Below are 21,221 nucleotides of genomic sequence, written 5' to 3'. Positions count from 1 at the left end.
AAATCCCTCTTGTATCAAAATCTCCCAAACCATAGAGTTGATTTATTACCACCTACGTTGAATCCAATCCAGTGCCCATTGAAGTCAATGGCGGGACTCCAGTGTCTGTTGGAACAGGCCCTATATACATGGAATCAAACTTTTAACATGGATGGATCTCTGTTCTGCAATCAACCCTGCAATTATTTCATCATGCATAGTACTGGGAATGCAATCCACTTATCTTTTGAATGGGATAGATTTTTTTATTTCAGTTAAGCCATGCAAGGGTATTAAACAACTGGAGCACAGTGTTATTCTTTTCACTGCTAGTGCCATTATTTATGGTCCTTGCTTCCATAAAAGAAACTCAATTATCTAAACCTGTGTTATCAGAAACTCCTTGTTATTGGAAACAGGGTAATGTTCCCAGACATCGATTCATTACATGGTTATTCTCTTGTTTATCTGAAACTTTGATTTTCAGACCTTATTTAGTGGTCCCCATGACATTTGTCTAATTGAGGCTGAACCATAAACAGTGTGACTACAAACCATGCTGAAAATTAGAGCAGTTTGCTTGATAAATCAATTGTAAATTAATATAGCTCCATTGGATCTGGCCAGATATTTGAACAATCTGCTTGGGATCCATTGCCTTTTATGCAATATTTTAAACCATAGTCAGTGTTGTTGAGCCTTTCTCCCTGAATTTGGAAGTACTTAAAATATTATATCCCAGTATTTGGTAATGACATTTTCATTTAAAGCCCTCTGATCAGTTAATTGCGGTTTAGGGTATGTCCGCTATAGGACTGCACTTTGCTTCTGGAACTAAATGTAGCATTTTTAAAATCTATTTATTTATTTAGGAAGTTTTAACAGGTTTACAAATCCTTGTCATGTAAATATCACAGACAAAATTATGATAATCACAAAAGGGAGCTTTTTTTAGAGAAAATTATACAGAAATATAATCCTCTGTATTCTGTTTAACAGGTTGATGGCAAAGCCAGCTTCTTTCCACTAGCTATCATGTTGTTTCTGGTCATTTTATTAAATTGTGCAAAACTTCTGATTATACACATTCATCACAGCATGCAGGTGTATCAAATGCTAGTGTTCAAAAAATTGGACAGGTGTGCTTGGGATTTTTTGAAGGTGAATGTACTTTATCTGAGTGCTGAATAAATGGTAGCCATTATATAAGTATCTATTTGTGCTCAGTCTATTTTGCTGGGTACACAATTGGTACACTGGTTTTCCAAAAACTACATACAACCTGTCATATTTTTTCAAAAAATTCCTCTAGTTTTAGACTATTTTTCTTCTTCCAATGAGAGGCTATCAGTAGCCTAGCAGCTGCTAGCAAACGAGATGTCAGTTCTTCATTTCTGTTTGTGTGACCATTTCCATTAGGCAGCCCCAGGAGGATTACCAAAGGATCATTTGGTAATAAATACCAACAATTTGTAGTATTGGGCTTCACATTTTTTATATTCTCTTCAAAGCTGCTGGAGCCAGTCTCAGGGCTGCTCTAACCTAGGTCTATTAGTAATTGCCCTTCAAGTGGCATTACCAGGCAGACATGCTCCCCTTCCTGGAGATAAGAAAAATGGCAGAAGTGGGCATAGACACACCTATGTTGGCTTTACCCCATCTGAGGATTCTGCCACACTGGAAGATTCCCCCTGGTATGGTAGTTTTACAGCCTTTTGCACTGCCAGAGCAATGGACATGATCTGGCCTAAAGTTAGTTCCAAATTCTGACCAGATTTCAGAGAATGTTGAATCTGGGGTTTTATCTCAGTCCATTAGAGATTTCAGTCAGCTGTGAATGTTGCAGCTCTCTGTATCTTTAAAAAATCTGAAGACAATGATCAATAATAAATTGCCAGTTGAATGCTCTGTTCTTTTAAGTAAAGTCATAAATCACTGTAGATGTAACAAGTTCTTTAACAGTCATTCAATAATGGGCCCTTTTAATTGTCTCTAAACATCTATGGTATTGAAAACTCCTATCTGCCTGTCTTAAATTCTATATGCCTTTTTTGTGTCTCTCGCATCTAATCTATGGCATTTCTATGGTGCCCACATACTCTAGTATCTGAGTGCCACCTAGTTTGCTTGTGTATGTAATCTAAATGTTGCATAAGAATTATATATATAAAACTCTTAATTAAGCCCAGTAATAAGTAAATATTTTAATGTTGAAGCATTTGACTTTACAGCTATCAAATCAGTTAAACAAATTTTATTTTTAATACTTATTTCTAATGATTTGTTTAATTGTACTTTGCAATTCTGGTCATAGCTTGACCTGCAGAGACATCTGCTGGGTGATTCCGAGATTAGAACAGCAATAGGCTCTTAGCACAGATGCTTTGTAATGAAATGCTAAACTATATTACACTGTTACACCACTACGTGGTGCCATTCATAACAAACCTTAATTTAACTTCATTCAAATTCTGTAGTGTTTAGTTTACAGCCAGCATCTGCTCAGAACTGGCAGGAGATGTTTTTCCCAGTCCAAGATAGATGGTCAACTCAAGTGATGTTCCCTCTGATGTAGAGGGCCAGTGCAAGGCCCTTTGCACCACTTAGGTGACCTGTGGGATTGCATAGGATATAGAATCATAGACTCATAGGACTGGAAGGGACCTCAAGAGATCATCTAGTCCAGTCTCCTGCACTCATGGCAAGACTAAGTATTATCAAGACCATTCCTGTCAGGTGTTTGTCTAACCTGCTCTTAAAAATCTCCAGTGATGGAGATTCCACAACCTTCCTAGGCAATTTATTCCAGTGTTTAACCACCCTGACAGGAAGTGTTTCCTAATGTCCAACCCAAACTGCCCTTGCTGCAATTGAAGCCCATTGCTTCTTGTCCTATCCTCAAAGGTTAAGGAGAATAACTTTTTTCCCTTCTCCTTGTAATAACCTTTTATGTACTTGAAAACTCTTATCATGTCCCGTCTCAGTCTTCTCTTCTCCAGACTAAACAAATCCAGTTTTTTCAATCTTCCCTCATCGGTCATGTTTTCTAGACCTTTAATCATTTTTGCTTCTCTTCTCTGGACTTTCTCCAATCTGTCCACATCTTTCCTGAAATGTGGCACCCAGAACTGGATACAATACTCCAGTTGAGGCCTAATCAGCATGGAGTAGAGCAGAAGAATTACTTCTTGTGTCTTGCTTACAACACTCCTGCTAATGATGTTTGCTTTTTTTGCAACAGCATTGTTGACTCATATTTAGCTTGTGATCAACTATGACCCCCGTATCCCTTTCTGCAGTACTCCTTCTTAGGCAGTCATTTCCCATTTTGTATGCGTGCAATGGATTGTTCCTTCCTGAATGAAGTACTTTGCATTTGTCGTTATTGAATTTCATCCTATTTTCTTGAGACCAATTCTCCAGTTTGTCCGGATCATTTTGCATTTTAATCTCAACCTCCAAAGCACTTGCAACCCCTCCCAGCTTAGTACTGTCCATCAACTTTATAAGTGTACCCCATACCTTTATCAAAATCATTGATGAAGATATTGAACCGAACTGGACCCAGAACTGATCCCTGAGGGACCCCACTTGATATGCCCTCCCAGCTTGACTCTGAACCACTGATAACTACTGTCTGGGAATGGTTTTCCAATCAGTTTTTCACCCACCTTATAGCAGCTCCATTTAGGCATAGTTGCTGGAACTATGGCTGTGGGGGGTGATGCCCGGACTTGAAATGGTGTCAGTTATATACAGGGTTTACAATTTGGTTCAATGGCTCTCAGCACCCCCATTATAAAAATTGATCCAGCACCCCTGCATCGAGGTCGTATTTCCCTAGTATGTTAATGAGAAGGTCATGAAAGACAGTACCAAAAGCCTTACTAAAGTCAAGATAGCCCACATCTATCCCTCTGCCCCCCCCCACCCCCCACCAGACTTGTTACCCTGTCAAAGAACGCTATTAGGTTGGTTTGACATGATTTGTTCTTGACAAATCCATGCTGACTGGACTGTTACTTATCACCTTATTATCTTCTAGATGTTTGCAAATTGCTTGCTTAATTATTTGCTCGATTATTTTTCCAGATACTGAAGTCAAGCTGACTGGTCTGTAATTCCCTGGGTTGTCTTTATTTCCCTTTTCATAGATGGGCACTATATGTGCCCTTTACCAGTCCTCTGGAATCTCTTCCATTTTCCATGACTTTTCAAAGATAATTGCGAATGTGTGGTAATTGATGATATATGTTTGGCTGGAATGATCATGTGGATAGAATGATTAGAGGAGCCTATTCACAATCTTACCAATAGTGATATTAGTTACTGAGTCCTGTTTGATGATGATCCCATTTCTACAGCAATAAAATCAGCGAATCGATTTTTTTTGCAGACCTTAAATCTTGTTCTAAATGCAGGAAAATCATGTTAAGAATCTGCACTGACCTTGTTGTTACTGATGTTTGCTCACCTCTCTTTAAGGGTTACATACCCATTATGCCGTTTTGTGTTCACTGTGGCTCTTTGTTTGCCTACAGTAGTTCCTTTGTGTGATTCTTAATAATCTTAAATTTATTAGACACATTTTTCTTCTCAATTGCTGTTGTTCTATGTTAGACAACACATCTTTTGTCGATGTTCCTGTTTTCCTAGTTTGGTTCTTTAATATTTTGTTCTTCTGTTTGTATGAAAATGCACTACAATGTAACTGCTCAGTGTCCCAAGAGCCTAGGCTAGGACATAGGCTTGAGTAGGTTCTTTATTAATACAACTGTTATAAAATTTTATAATATTATATAATGATAGGAAACATCTTTCTGTCTCAGCTGGCCATCATCTTCTGCTCTAAGGCATGAGTTAGCAGTAGAATAGTCCTATATGGTTTGATGCCAGATTTCAGACTTTTGAACATGCAAACCAATTAGAATTAATTTGCAGGCTTTTAAACAAGTACTGTGAAGCTGGGAGTGAATTCAGAACACTGAAGCACTACTGAAGCTGGTATGCTGTTTGAATATTCCAAAAGCATACAAGTGTGCTTTGTGGATATATTCCTCCCTTATGCACAGTATGCTTTTTAAAAGAGTAGTTGTCACAGCTGATCTTCAGTGTTCTGCAGAGAACATCCTTGCACTGAAAGAGAACAGACCAGATCACCTAACAGTTCACACTGTGAAACTGCTGTACAAATGAAGATGGACTAATCTTCACAATACCACTTTCAGGTAGGACATTATTATTATTCTTTCTTTACAGTGGGAAATGCAAAGACTCAGAGAGGATAAACAGCTTGCTCAAAGTCACAGAGTGGTCGAGTGATAGAATTAGAACTCACGACAAGATTTTAAACAGCTGCTCTGTGCTTTAATCAATAGACTACAAAGCCTCTACAATACAAACTGCAGCTACAGCAGCTTGATAGTGGGCACTTTTACAATAGAGAAATGCAGTATGTTGTTATTAATAACCATATTCTGGATCAGTTCATTGGGAACCCTGGGTTGGCAGAGTTGTCACATGACCAGTCCAACTAGAAGATGACCAAAAGAGCTCCCCCTTGCCCAATCAGAAAAGAGAATCATACCTATCCATGTGCACAACATAAATTTGATCAGTCCTCGTGAGCCCTTTCTGGGACAAAGTCATTGTCTTGGGAAGAAACTCTCTCTTCTCTAAGGCTTTTGCTTGTATTTAAAAAAAAATTGAATACACATGCAAACAATCAGTCCCACAGAGGCACAAGCTACTGCTCAATATACCTTTTGGGCACTGGACAGTTGTCCATTCTGTGTTGAACCTTAACTTAACTCCTATCACATTCAAACAATCATCTTTTCTTTTGTCATGCTTTATATATTATGCTGATTCACTCTTAATGTTAACGTGCTTAGCAAACACACCAAGTGCAAGTAAAGGCACACAACACAAGTAAAAAGTCTAAAAGAGAAATTCAATATTTTAACTGGAGGTGATTACACTGAATAGTAGAACATGAGCTGGTTGATGTTTAGCTCCATCATCTTACTTATTTGTTATGCAACTTAAAAATGATAGAGGAGGGTAATTTAATTAGAAAAAATTTGATCAGGACTATAGCTGGTTAAAAAACAGGGAGAAAGCTTCATAAATCTTTAGTCAAAAATTGCCCTGATTTTTCTCCCCATATTGAAATTTTGTCAAAATTTGCAAAATTCTGATCAGTCCTAATAAAAATGTTCTTTTATATAAAGCATTTGCTACAGTGCTTGGGGTTTCCCTCTTAAGATTAGAAACACATTGGGTCAATAAGGTGTTCTTTTAAAGTTCTGACATATCCATAAGAGACAGGTTTGAAGGATATATTAAAAAGTGTGCACGTGATAGTGATATCAAGGATATATTAAAAAAGTGTGCATGTGATAGGATATTTCTTCCCCCCCCACAGTTATCTCAGCATGGTCAAATTCTATCACAAAGACCACAGACGGGCAGTGCAGGGAATTAAACAGTCTGTCACTCAAACTTGGGATATGGTTGTAAGTGGCAATCAACAAAACATAATTTAAAATAATATGGAGGGAAACATTATCTTATATTCATAATCTCAAAGGTGATTATATTTGCTGTTTCTCATCACATGGGCTGCTTATGGTGACAGCAAAATCCCTGCAATATATAGAAAAATGATCATCTGATAGCTTGATATGTCTCAGTTGAGGCATAGATAAAGCATTTGTTAATCCAGATCTAACGGGGATGAGTGAAATTAATTCAGCTCTGCTCTGGGCATTTATTACTGTTGTCAAAGGTACACATGCCACTTTCGCATGACAGCAATCTGGTTTTTATATATGTATTAATTATTTTCGGAATAACTCTGAACATCCATCTGTCTCTCTGTGGCTCAGCATGATACAACAGGAATTTTGGTTGACTATATTTCAATCACGTCATTCAAAACCAGTATTGATACAGAAACGTACAACACTGTGCAACTGTAGAAGCTGTAGCTGACCACTTCTCCATGAAATATCTGTGTGCAAAGTGACATGTTAAAGTAAGACTAAATAGAGATGGGCCAAGATGTGAAAAAACCTAAATTTGGAGCATTGTCTCTGGATTTGAAATGTATAACTCCATCTTTCTGTGATTCTCAAGACAATTCTGTATTCTCATTATACTTGTTTCTTCCCTGGGACTGTTGCATGTACCTAGGGATGTGTGGTGCATTCTCCATCATTCAAACTGTTTAAATCAAGGCTGGATATCTTTCTAAAACACCTGCTCTAGTGCAAACAGAAGTTATGAACTTAAGGCAGAAGTTATTGGGTGAGGTTCTATGATCCGTATTATGCAAAATTACCATAATTATCCTTTCTGGCCTTCAGATCTATGTTCGCAAAACCAAATTTAGCTATAGAAGAGGCTGAGGAGAAGTTTCTCTACATGTGACAAGATATAAAGTTACTCCCTGAGTCCCAAATTTTCAGGGGTTATTAGGAGAGCCCAGTTCTCTGCTTACCACATAGGTGATCTGGGATGGGCTATAAAAGTGAAAGGAGAAGGAAAGGCTTGTGCTCTCCCTGCCCGACTTGCTGAAAGCTAGAAAGGCCTCTGGTGGTTGAAACCAATGTTTTGAGTTGCTTTGGATCTTGTTTTTTAATCTTCCTTGTGTTAATAAAGTTCAGTTTAAGTCCCTTTTCTGATGAATCAGTCAGAGCGAAGAAAGCTGTGGTTGTTTTTCAACTCTTCCTTAGCCCAAGGACAACATTGTCAAACCTGCTCCAAGATTCCATACTAGGACCAGTGTTCTTTGTTATATTTACCACTGAGCTAGAAGAAAGGGTGGATAGTGAGGTGGAAAAAGGTTCAATTATTTTATGTCATATGAGATTAATAAAGGCTAGAGAGGATTGTGAGAAATTTCAGAAGGATTGAACAATGCTAGGTGGTTGGGTAACAAGACTGATTAAATTTAATGTTATTTATATAGGACCCCACAAGCAAAGCACTCAGAGCAAAGTACCTGTAATTAAGACAAACACAGTATACTAAAAACATAATAAAATACCCACTCTAGAAGGCCTAGAAATACATAAAAGGAAATGAAGGGATGTGATTTATATACAGGAGAAAAAAGGACTGAAGGAAGGTAGGAAATGTAGAGCCAACACTTGTCATTTTAGGAACCCTTTCTGGAAACAAAACGTGAGATAATTCTTAATGGTAGGGATGGCAGAATTTATATTTTAATGTTTAATAATTTTAAAGAATCGTGTCAATGTTTATTTGTAAGCACTTTTAAAATTTTCATCTATTTAAATTTTCACCATTATGGGAAATTATCGGGGAGTGGGGGGAAGACAATAACTATTTAATGACAGTAGATGCTGAGATTCAGGAAATTAAAGCTTTTATAACCATTAAAAACACAAATGGTCATCATCAACTCTCAAAATATACAAAGTAAATATACTTAAATCAAACTCTAATAAGTTCCCAAGCAGCATTTGTCTTACTTTGCCTATCTATACATTTTGATTATTATCTATGCCAATTTGTGTGTGTGTACAGTGAAATTGACGTTTACCAACAAAAATCTAATTCTTTGAAGGCTACTTAAAAATAGGGAGAACTGCATCCTCATTTATAGCCCAATTTAACTCCCATTGAACCTCTCCACTGACTTTGGTGGGAGTTGGAACTGGTCCTTACATAGGATGAACTTTTCTCAGGATTCCTGCTCAGAGCATTGTCAAGATGATCTTCTCAGGCTCTATGAGGAATGACCGTAGGCCCAGATCTGCTAGCATCTTCTACTGATATCACATGAGTATCCCCAAAAGAATAGCTATGTTGTAAAAAAAAGAGAGAAAGGGGATTAAAGTGAAGTAAAATATTATCCACTAGAAATTAGCTGGGTAAGTGAAAACCCTCCAATAATCCTGGAAAAGGTCATTTCACTCTTAGCCACAAGATTTTGGTACTAATCTTGCCCTTTGTCTGTATGTAACTGGCAATATGGTGATGGGGAAAGCCCATATTCTAAGACTTGAGTGTTTCTGCTAATAAACAGAATGGGCCAGATCCACTTCTGTGGTAAATCACTGTAACGCCGTTGAAGTCAATGAGACAAAGATTTAAATGGCGCTACGCTGATATACTCCAGATGAGTATCTGGCCTAAACTGTGCACGGTATTTTGTGTGTATAAAACTCCTGAATGCATTAATGAGTATCTTTTCATCCATGGTTTTTAAAAGTTGCATTTTCTTGGATAAATATTGGTTTTTACAAACATTTTACATTCTATTTTGCCTGTTTGTTGTAGCGGATTCGAGAGCTAGAAGATAAAATAGAACTTCAAAAGCGGCAACTCAAAGAAATAGAGGAAAAGGTAAATGTGCTGAGCAATAGTCATACCTGAGTTTTGTCCTATAATGTGGCCTTCTAATCTCACAGCTTTTGTCCTCAAATGTCAGAGGTATAATTTCTAGGCATGAAAGATCTAAGTTTGGAAACTGCTCATCATTTTTTTAACCCCACTTCCTTTTCAATGTACAGTTTTCTGCAGCTGCTTTCAGGAAGCCCCAGTGCACTGTGGAAGTGCAATGCCATGTGCTGTCACTAGATCTGGATTACCTACATTAACATGTAAACTTTTCTTACTCAGATTTCAAAGAAACTTTAAATTAACAAAGAATTGCCATGCACTTTGGGGTTTGAGTATAAACCTTTTGTGTCATTACATATTGAGAGAAACCCAGGTCAGAATACCCATTGATTACATTTTCAGTAACTGGGTTTTGAAAAAAAAAATCTGACTTACATGGACTAATATATGAATGTCCTTTAATTTAGATTTAAGAAATAGTCAATTACCATAAATATTTTATGGGGAAATTCCGGACACCTGAGCAACCCCCCGCCTCATTGGCTTCAGGGCACATTTAGTCTGAGTGGCTCAGTGAGGCATAAACTTGAATGACTCAGACCACACCTGTTAGGTAGGGAAATTGTCTTATCACCATCATATGGCATTGTAGGCCTGTTTCCAAATGTGAGTGCCCAAAATAAGGAAACCAAATCTATATTTAAGCACTAAAAAAACCTGTATTGTAAAGTGGATATTCAGGTGCCTAACTTTAGGCTCCCAAATTTGAAAACTGGGCCTCGACAGATTGAGGTCCTAATTCTTAAACCAGGTTACTATATGCCCAAGACTTCCACTGAAGTCATACGGTCCTATAGATTCACACCCTAATTGATTTCCCCAAGTTTACAAAAGAAAACTGTGGCAAAGCTGAGAATACAACCAGTTGTCTTTAGTCATAGTCCTATAGCACAAAACTGTTCTTCCTCCTTATTTTATGGATAGCAGAATTTGGCCCTCCGTGGTTCATGCGGCCTATTCTCTCCATATCCAATGCACTATTTAAACTATAAGAACATGTGAATATTAACTTTTTCTAATCTGCACACAGTTATTATTTTGCTACCTCGTTTTTGGCTGTACATCAGATTTAGAAAGGAAGTAGAAGGGTCTGAAAAAAGATGTAAAGTAGGAGGTATTGTGGGGGTGGGGATAGCCCAGATAAAAGAAGTGCACAGATTTACAGGCAGAAAACTAGACAACAGGTTTAAATTTGGCAACACTGGAGTCATCTTAACATCAGGGTAACCTGGGTATGAACAATTGCTCAAATTGTTTTAGACACAGATAGTTAAAGGAGAATGGGAAAGGAGCAGACTTCATATTGTATGGGATGACTGTTGGAGGTAGGATATATTCCTTGCTTAGGAGTAGAGATGTCCCAAATCGATACCCTAGGTTCAAACGCCGCCATGCTTTGAAGAAGTTCATATGGTCTCAGATGACAATCAAAAAGCTTTGCGTCAGTGGGGTTGCCAGACACATGGGGTCTCAGGACTGCAGGCTTCAATGCCTCCTAGTTTCCCTGATTGTAGACAACTAGTTCTGGAGGACTCAGCAGGGAAGATGGAGTGTTGAGGTACTTTAAGCACTGGCTCTCAGTTAAATCACCTGAGAAACCCAGGGCTAAATCACTTGAGGCTTGCTGGGCCAGCTGGACTTGGAGAAGCTAAGTGAGAGTCCCTTTGCCAAACCTCGCTTATCTGACACACCCTATTGGCTGAAACATGGTCAGGTTCCCAGCTCATGGGACATGACACTATTTGGATTACACAAACACACACAATTATGTTACTAGAATTATTAAAGTTGCAAAGACAAGCAAAAGTTAGGAAGCACCAGAATTAAGATAGCATTTGCAACCTTAATTAGGCCCCCTTGTGGGTATTCATTACAATACAGTCTCTAATTACATAATCACAGCTATTTTTCCCACAGAACTCCATCCTCACTCAGTATACAGAATGGACCTGCACTGGTGATGAATCAGGGGTACACAGTAAAGGAGGCTGTTGTCCCTGAGGACTCCTGCCTCATTTGTTTTAGAAAATGGAAGGGGTGTAGTGAATGAGGTGCACTTGTACAGGAAGAGAAAGGATGGTTTCATGTTGAAGGCAGTTGAATGCTGCCTTGGAGAATTGGATTCTATCCCTGCCTCTGCCACAGAGTTCCTGTGTGATGCTGGGCAAGTCATTTAAACCAGACTTTTCAGAGGTGGATACTTAGTGTCTATTCCTCATTTTCTGGGTGCCCAACTTGCAATTCTATGGTTTGATTTGCCAAATGTCAAGTCCCTCCTCTGAAACATGGCGGTGCTAGAGCATTCAAAAGAAAAGTTCTCAAATTTTTACAACATGGACAAAACCATGTATTTTCCCCTACCCTTATTTTTGGCAACCATTTTGGCTGACATTTTCCAAAAAAACCCCATTTTCCCTGAGATAGACAACTGGCATGGAGAACTTCAACTCAAATTATTACAATTTAACAAAATTGCAAGCAACAGAAAACAGGGTCTTATAATGGTAAGTGTTGGAGAACCTTAATAATAGGCAGTGACACCAGTACCACCTGTAATAAAAGGGGCTTTCAGATAAGTAAGGTCTATAAAAATGCATTTGTGCTATATACACAAATCCTTTAGAAAAGCAAACACTTAGCTCTTTTGCAGAGATTAAATTGAGCAGTCAAACGTAGAGGAGTGAGGTGCCACTTTCATTTAGTCATTCATCTGTAGTGGTACCGTGACTCCTCCTTGAATTACCAGGACTCAACCCTGGGTTGGTTTTAACAGGCTGCCTTAAGAGAAAGGATGGGGCCTCCTATCCATGCCTAGAGTGGTGCTCTTTCTCTCTATTCCTCGCTTTGTTCTTCTCTAGGTGGGCAGGGGATGCTTTTCTCAAGTGGTTTTGATCGCCATTGAAAAGAAAGTATTTGCCAGTAGTTACCAATCAGTGATGTCCGAGACAACATAGTTAACATCTAACCTAAGTACAGAAGTAACACTGTGGTATCTCAGCTATCACTATATTGGACCTATTCCCCCGTGTTGACTTTTCCACAGTATCCACTCCAAGGTCATTCCACAATATTAGAATGAGCTTGATGTTAATATTTAATATGAAGAGATGAATTCTGACAAAAATATATTTTATTAATCCATGGGCACAAAATAATTATAGTTCATGAAACAGATGTAAGAGGGGGAGTGCTATTTTTTAGATGGATGTTGTCAATATTTCCTATGCTGACTCGCCAAGACAGTGAATGAAGGGAAGTATCAAAAGAGGTTACGGAGAAAAAGCTTAACCACATTCACTCCGCAGAATGTTGGTTACAGGTTACATGTATTTATGTTCCATATTGTACTACTATAGCAGGAAATTATCCAACTGAGAGCCATCTTCTTTGGGGGACTTCCCTCTGTCTGGCATAAACTGGCATTGTTACTGCCAGTGATTGCCCACTCTTCCCTACAGAATTATTTTTGTGATCTCCAGCTTCTGTCGCTGGACACTGCTTCTGTGACTACTTTCAGATATAACAGAGGTGGGCAAACTACGGCCCATGGGCCACATCCGGCCCACGGGACCATCCTGCCCAGTCCCTGAGCTCCTGGCCAGGGAGGCTAGCCCCCAGCCCCTCCCCTGCTGTCCCCTCTCCTCCGTAGTTGTGCCGCATCACGGGCTGCGGGGCTGCGAGCTGCTGCTGCTCTGAGTGGCATTATAAGAGGGTGGGGGGTGGTTGGATGGGGCAGACGTTCTGGGGGGGCAGTTGGGGAAAAGGGGGGGTTGGATAGGGTGTGGGAGTCCGGGGAGCCTATCAGGGGGTGGGGGTGTGGATAGGGGTCGGGGCAGTCCGGAGACTGGGAGCAGGGGGTGTTGGATAGGGGGTGGGGTCCCAGAGGGCCTGTCAGGGGCAGGGGTGTGGATAGGGATTGGGGGGGCAGTCAGGGGGCAGGGAGCAGGGGGGTTGGATAGGTGTGAGAGTTCCAGGGGGCCTGTCAGGGGGCAGGGGTTTGGATAGGGGTCAGGGAACAGAAAACGGGGATGGGGGGGTTAGATGGGGGTGGGATCCTGGGGGGGCGGTTAGGGGCAGGGGGTGCCGGGAGGGGGCGGTCAGGGGACAAGGAGCGGGGGGGGTTGGATGGGTTGGGGGTTCTGAGGTGGGCAGTCAGGGGGTGGGAAGTGGGTGGAGGCAGATAGGGGGCGGGGGCCAGACTGTCTGGGGGGCACAGCCTTCCCTACCTGGCCCTCCATACAGTTTTGCACCCTGATGTGGCCCTCGGGCCAAAAAGTTTGCCCACCCCTGAGATATAACATTGGTATAGCATTTCTAACGCTCTTTGATGTTTGTGCATGTGTGTGTGCCCTAAGCTGTATTTAGGCTTCTTCCTGTGGGCTACTGACGTACTAAATTCCACATTTGACTGCACCCAGAAAAGGTCAAGCAGCCAGTGAATCAATGAATGGCATCAATTCTGGTTCATTATTCTACTGGAAATGTATCATGTCAGTGAATGCAGTGTGATTTGTGCATGCAGATGACACTGAGCATAATGAATTTGCTGCCAAGTGAAGTGGTACATTTTTGACACAGTAGTAATTTATTCCTGAAGTCTGTGGTTGTGGGTAGGTTTCTTTGTCACTTGACTTTCTGTTTTTGTAATTTAGCATTTTTGCACTTTGGGTTCTTCAGCCAATCTGTCTCCTTCCTTAAGATTATACACAACAATGTTGTGGAATGCCAGCCTGCCTACTCAACAAGGAAGAGACTCCATCAAAATATATATCTAGAGAAAAATACATATCAAAACTTGTTTTGTATTCCATCAGATTATATCTGAGGGGTATTTCCTGTTTAAGATTGCACCCACCTGTTATAATTAATTTATTAAACCTTGGCTTCCATTTATTTGTACCTGAATCAGAAAAGCACTTAGGAACATAATTAACTGTAAGCATGTGCTCAGGTCTCATTGCCTAGACTCATATTCCTTAAATTTAGAGTCCATAATCTTTGGGTGTTACAGTTTGCAAAGTTACCATCAAGTATTGAATTTTACATATTGCTAGTTTTCAGTGTAAGATCAGAAGAAAAATCCCAGAATGCTGTATATACTTTTCACAATCAATTCAACTGGGGCTAACTACTGTAAAATAATGTCACTGAATTCCTTATTACATATCTTACATCTTTTTTCTTTTCTTTTTTCTCATTTTCTTTTGATCTTATTTTATAGTTTTTGTTCCTTTTTTTGTTTTTCTCACTAGCATTCATTGTGTGGCCTTGATGACACGCCTGAGCCAAGAAATGTGGTTGGTATTCTTTATATTTTATGTACTTAATATCTGACTGTTAGATCTTGCTGCATTTTGAGACTCTTCTTTGCAAGGTGATGAAGACCATAGTGAAGAGTGCCGTGAAGAATGCCTACATGAAGAGAAACAATAACAACCAACATATTCAAACCAGGATCATAGAATTGTAGAATATCAGGGTTGGAAGGGACCTCAGGAGGTCATCTAGTCCAACCCCCTGCTCAAAGCAGGACCAATCCCCAACTAAATATTCCAGGCCAGGGCTTTGTCAAGCCTGACCTTAAAAACCTCTAAGGATGGAGATTCCCCCACTTCCCTAGGTAACCCATTCCAGGGCTTTACCACCCTCCTAGTTAAAAAGTTTTTCCTAATAGCCAACCAAACCTCCCCTACTGCAACTTGAGACCATTACTCCTTGTTCTGTCATCTGCTACCACTGAGAACAGTCTAGATCCATCCTCTTTGGAACCCCCTTTCAGGTAATTGAAAGCAGCTATCAAATCCCCCCAGTGTCTAATATGTGGCTCCTAAATTCTGACTTGGGTACCTAAATAAAACAATCTTCAAAGATGCTGAGTACCCACTGCTCCTATTGACTCCAGGGGGGTTGCTGGAACTTAGCACTTCTAAAAACCAGAAAGAAAAGGAGTACTTGTGGCACCTTAGAGACTAACCAATTTATTTGAGCATGAGCCTTTGTGAGCTACAGCTCACTTCATCGGATGCATACCGTGGAAACTGCAGTAGACATTATATACACACAGAGACCATGAAACAATACCCCCTCCCACCCCATTGTCCTGCTGGTAATAGCTTATCTAAAGTGATCATGAAGTTGGGCCATTTCCAGCACAAATCCAGGTTTTCTCACCCTCCGCCCCCCCCCACAAACTCACTCTCCTGCTGGTAATAGCCCATCCAAAGTGACCACTCTCTTCACAATGTGTATGATAATCAAGGTGGGTCATTTCCAGCACAAATCCAGGTTCTCTCACTCCCTCACCCCCCTCCAAAAACCACACACACAAACTCACTCTCCTGCTGGTAATAGCTTATCAAAAGTGACCACTCTCCCTACAATGTGCATGATACGGTATGCATCCGATGAAGTGAGCTGTAGCTCACGAAAGCTCATGCTCAAATAAATTGGTTAGTCTCTAAGGTGCCACAAGTACTCTTTTTCTTTTTGCTAAGACAGACTAACACGGCTGTTACTCTGAAATCTAAAAACCAGGTCACTGTCATTTAAGTGCCTAAGTATGATGCCTAACTCTAAACTCCAGGGATTAAAACTGATGGCCCACAAATTTAAAAAAAGGTCATTTGTTCACTCTTTATCTCCCTTTTCCTCAAACTTTTTTCAGCCTGAAACTAACATTATGCATGCCCTAAATATTTCAACCTTTACATTTTTGCTTAGAGAAGAATCACCTGTGTGCATCTCAGCAAAGCAATATGAAATTTCACCCTGTGCTATAAAGGTTGTAATGCAAATTTACACAGGGCCTGCCTTATACACCTGCACAAGGGAAAGGGGTGCAAGGCAGCTCTTTACTTCTCTGTGTGTTACTTTCATCACCAGTTTGTATGCGAGCGGAGAAAGCGGCCACAGAGCTGCTAGCTCCCTTCCCGTTCAGGTAGCTGGGATGGAGCCAGCAGTAAGCTGAGCATTGGCTCTTTCCCCAACCCCTCCACAATATGCTGGTCAGCAGAGCTGAAACAGTGTGAACGGGAATGTAATTTGTTCCATGTGTAGCTGTAGATGGCTTAGTTTTCCCTTTTTGCAATGGGAAACAGGGCTGACTTGTGACTCCGAAGGAGTCTGATAGATTTTTTGCAAGGCTTCATTATCAAACAGGTGAAAATGCATCTATTAGTAGCATTCTGGAATCCTTATCCATATCCACTGATGATCTCCAAAGATCCTGATGCAGAAATCACATCTTCTGCCCTCTTGCTTATTTTGACTGGTGCTGAGAACCCAGTAATCCCATTAAAGTTAATGGAAACTGTGAGTGCTCAGCACTGCTTGCAATCAAATGACAGGAGGGCAGGTGTTTTTACTACATTTGGCTCTTTTGTGAACTCCACTGATGGAAATTGACTACAGTGGGAGATGGAGATAATCAGCACCTCTCCAGGGCAAACCCTTGATACCCAGACTTTCATATCACTATGCAGAGGAGGAGATAGTATAATGGTCACCCCTGAAATATTACCAACATATTTGATTTATGTTGAGATCTAAGTTTGAACCCATGAACGTTCTTCTACATATTGAGGTCACAGGGGCTTTTGTTTATTGACTTTTACAGAATATGAAATTTCAATCTCACTTTGGCTTGTACTCTATTTGGGACTTACTGGCTCCCAGTAAGATCAGTGGTTGTCTCTTCATTGCTGTAAATGGGAGTTGGGGCAGGCCCTTCAATATGTTGAACTGCTATGTGTATTTTACATTTTCCTTGTGCTGTTTATTGATCTTCAATAAAATAATGGTGGGTATTGATGGGCACAATATATTCCAATACTATTTGTTGGTTTGATGCGAGTGAAATAGTCTTGCTGAGATGGTGAAACAAAAGACCAATGAAAAATCAAAGCTGAAGTTGAACACCAGCCACTTTTCCAGTACTGAGCAATGTTATACCTAAGAAAAGGATAATATTCTGTATTTACCATATAGTTTTGTTGTCCAGCTTTTTGCTTGCCTCATTAATTAACTAATTAATCATTGTGGGTGTCCACACATTACCGTGACCTGTGAGTAATACAGCAATAAGGAAGGGGCTAACGCATCTGTGTGGAATCCCTATCATATGGATAAAAGTATATTCCCGTGCTATGACTGGTTGAGACAAAAGTTATTCTTATCCTCTGCCATCGCCCCAGTAAAGTCTTGTGGAGAGGAACTGTTTGGAGCAGTGGAGAGTCTGTTGGGATGTGACTTGCCTCTTTGAGTTGAGTTTTCTCACTCTGAGGAGATTTTAATCTGTTTTGCTAAAAATCAAAAGAAACAGAGCTAATTTGGCTGGTGGTGGGTATGAATGGGGTATAGAATAAAAGCAACCCCCAAATCATTTTCTCTAGCAAAGTTTCATCCGATTTTGTTTAGTCTGGCCTTCGTTGGAGCTAGTCACAAAATGCTGAACAATTTTTTTCAAAAAATTGTGAAAAAATATTACCATTTGAAAATTTAGAAAAAAGCTAGTAATAAACCAGTTTTTTTGTATGAAAAAAAGTCACTAAACATTTTTTTCAATTTTGAACATTAAAAATAAAACGTTGACCAGCTCTAGCTATAGTTCTAGGCCTGGTCTGTCCACAATTTCTGTAGACGTACAATTACGCCAGTTCGGAGGGTTTTTAACTGCTATAGTTGTACTGGTACAATCCCTAGTGTGGATGCAGTCATGGTGGTATAAAGATGCCTTATACCGATATAGCTTATTCCCCTTCCCATGCAGGAATAAGCTATGGAAGCACATGTATAGTAATAGTATTCCATCTGCAGTAGGGAGGTTGTACCACTTTAATTATGTGGTATAGCAATTATGTGGTATAACAGTCAATTATGTGGTATAGCAATACGACTTGTGTGTGTAGAGAAGATCTTAGTCATATTAAGGGAACTGCATTCAGCTAACTTTTAGCTGGAGTCTTGTACCTCATGGTGAAGAGAAGCAGGGACGTTTGGAATCTATTAGTGATGCCAATCTTTCATGTTTTCTGTCGTAAAGACAGGAGGATCTCCACCCTTTAAGAAGTTGTTGTGATGTTTGGGTGCTTGGGATGGGTGCCAACATAAATTTCTAAATAAAGCAGATTTAACTTATAATGTTCTCTTTGTCCTGTAGGATATTAAAAGAGCCTATGGAGTGAACAACTGAATCCATGTGCAAAAACCAGAAAATAATTATTTGAGCAGCTTTAAATTGGAGCATTTTTGTCATGAAACAGTTTGCATAATACTTCAAGCGGCAAGATATTTGAATTAAAATTAGGAATTTTGTAAAGATATAGTTTCAAACTGGAATGATTTGATAATCAGATAAGGACCAGCACACCATGAACACTAAGAAAATCTATACAGAATTTACAAAAAAGAATCAAACACTGGGAAAAAATATCAAGTGCAATTACTGACTGCTTTATGAACTATTATCTACCAAATGGTTTTATTATAATACCATGTCCTTATAATACCATGTCTTTTGTTTCTCCATATTGCATGCTTTCAGCAAAGGTGGTTTGTATTTCACAGAAGAACTACAGAAGCTCCTTTTAAAAATATATATATAAAAGTTAAATGCTGACAGTAAATGCCATAGTAAATATCTGAAGGGGGAAAAACTGTACAAAATTGGAAAAAGAGATTTAGAAACACACTGGTAAAATTTATATTAAATTGTTAGACTCTGAAACCACACAGATAGGAAAAGAGAGGAAATAACTGTTTAGTGAAAGCAACCCAATAGGTGAAGTGGAGTTCTCAGAAATTAGTGGTTGTCTATGAGACATAGAGAGGTAAACATGCAGCAAGAGAAGGAGCTAGACTCATTGGATTAAGTAAAACTGTGGGGAGGATAGGAGTTGCATCAGAGAATCAAATATTTGAATGCCACTTGAAAATTAAAGCAATCACTTAGAAGGATTTCATTGGAAGAATGAATGATCTTGAGATGAAATGGAAGCTCAGGAAAGCACAACATATGACTGCAGAGCATACAGTACACCACAGTCAATTATGTCTTAAAGCATGAAGAGGAGATTGACCTAAAATTTCAACATAGGAACAGGCAAGTACAGGAACATGATGGTAAAAGAAATATCTGAAAGGGAATACAAAGAGAAACACAATGGGCTCCTGGGGGAAATAAAGGAAAAGTATAATTACATTAACCACAAAGAAGTAAACATGACACTACCCCCAACCAATAGAGTTAGATAAACACAAATGTTGACATTGACCATTTGAACTAGCAGACAAAATGAAATTACAGATTAAAAATAATCAGATATGGAGAAAGTTGTTAAAGATGGACAGTGATTAGAATGCCAACAGAGATCCTATTGTCAAAGGAAGGATAATAAATTATAGTGCATTATTTCAGATCTGGAAAGACAATATCAAGAATTAGAGGTAGTTCTCATAGTTTCTAGCACTTTAGAGGCAGGATGAAAATGATAATGACAAAAAAAAACTGAGGGAAAGGTATATGATGGGAGCTGAATACTGGATGTGAAAGAGGACTAGAAGGCTCAGAGTAGGAGGATCCACCTAGTTATTGGTTGGGCTATGAAATAAAAGGAACATAGACTTCAAATAAAGATATCAGTCAGGATTAGCTGCCGAAGAAATGTTGGGACTCCAAGAGGCTAACTCACTGTTATGCAAGAAAAACTGGTTTATGTGGGGAGGTAAACAGAAGGAAGATGATTTGTTCTAATGACAAAAAGCACAATTGAATTTATATAGAATCAAGCAAGTCAAAGGCATGATCCAATAGGCTGGAAAATTCTGAACCCCTACAGAGTGCATGAATCAAATAGAAAATGGAGTGTTTAGAGAACTTGTCCTTTTAAACAATAGAGAAATTTCATATCTAATTAAAGACTTCAGCAGTGCAGTGATGGAACTTGGAACGAAGACATCTTCACTGCAAAAAAGAAGTGTAGGCATTAAAAAGGAAGGACATAACTTGAGACTGTTGAAGAAAGCCAATACCTAAAGCAGGTGATGGGAAAGAAGCAAGGAGAGCACAACTGAAAAGTGCATTCACATAGAAAAGAAACCGAAACTCTGCTTGTTTATCACCAATTTGGAAATAAAACTAAAAGCACAAGAACAAAACTGTCACTCAGCATTTGGTTCAGCAGTAAGTGCTCTGGAAGGACAGGAGATGGTCTCATTGCAAAGCAGCAAAAGTATGGAACAGGTTTGTTTTTGTACCTTTTAATTCTTGTGTTTGAATTGATGTGTTATATTTTGCAGCAATGGAATCTGCTGATACAGGTGGAATTTTCCTTATAGAGTTTGTGGCATTTTGTCTTGTCTTTTTGCTGGGCTGATGGGATTCATGGTTTTTGAAGTCTGGGATTTTTACTTTCACCTTACTAACCTTTCATAATTGGTATCTCTTGTAGGAATGAGAGTAACCATCACTTGTTAACTGACTGTATTAAACCCTGTGCAAAATATATTGGGCCTCCTTGACACAAGTTTTACATCAATGTAGACATCTGATTCTCTCCCTCCCCATTCAAATATGCGAAGGCAAGAATGCATTGCATTCTCCGTGATCAGGTGTGAAGCACATGGGTTGGAAGCTGGTAATTCTACAGTTACCTGTACTGTAATTGTCCTGCAGATAAAAACCTTAAACCACACTTAGCACCCTTGCGAGGTGCTGCATGGCCTCAGTTTGCAGGATAGATCTAAAGTGAGGACATGCAATGCACATACACTAAATTCATGTTAAAAAAATTAGAGGGGGAAAAAAGAAC

The 21,221-nt window shown here is 39.4% G+C and overlaps 1 protein-coding gene across 8 annotated transcripts in view; it reads left to right on the top strand.

The window, feature by feature from the left end:
* JAKMIP1 (janus kinase and microtubule interacting protein 1) overlaps positions 1-21,221 on the top strand; it is a 316,238-nt gene that overhangs the window by 237,814 nt on the left and 57,203 nt on the right. For 5 of the 8 annotated variants that reach the window (XM_073342549.1, XM_073342544.1, XM_073342542.1 and 2 more), the window contains 3 exons: positions 9,292-9,357; positions 14,667-14,711; positions 18,572-20,653. In XM_073342549.1, coding sequence (XP_073198650.1) covers positions 9,292-9,357; positions 14,667-14,711; positions 18,572-18,604 — 144 coding nt within the window. In that variant the 3' untranslated portion in view covers positions 18,605-20,653. Of the gene's footprint in view, positions 1-9,291; positions 9,358-14,635; positions 14,712-18,571; positions 20,654-21,221 lie in introns of those variants that run through there. The other 3 variants (XM_073342539.1, XM_073342540.1, XM_073342546.1) reach the window with 2 other exon arrangements.

The sequence above is a fragment of the Lepidochelys kempii genome, chromosome 4 (genome assembly GCF_965140265.1).
Source record: "Lepidochelys kempii isolate rLepKem1 chromosome 4, rLepKem1.hap2, whole genome shotgun sequence".
Lineage (NCBI taxonomy): Eukaryota > Metazoa > Chordata > Testudines > Cheloniidae > Lepidochelys > Lepidochelys kempii.
Note: the sequence above shows the minus strand (reverse complement) of the source record. Positions and strands in the feature narration are given on the sequence as shown.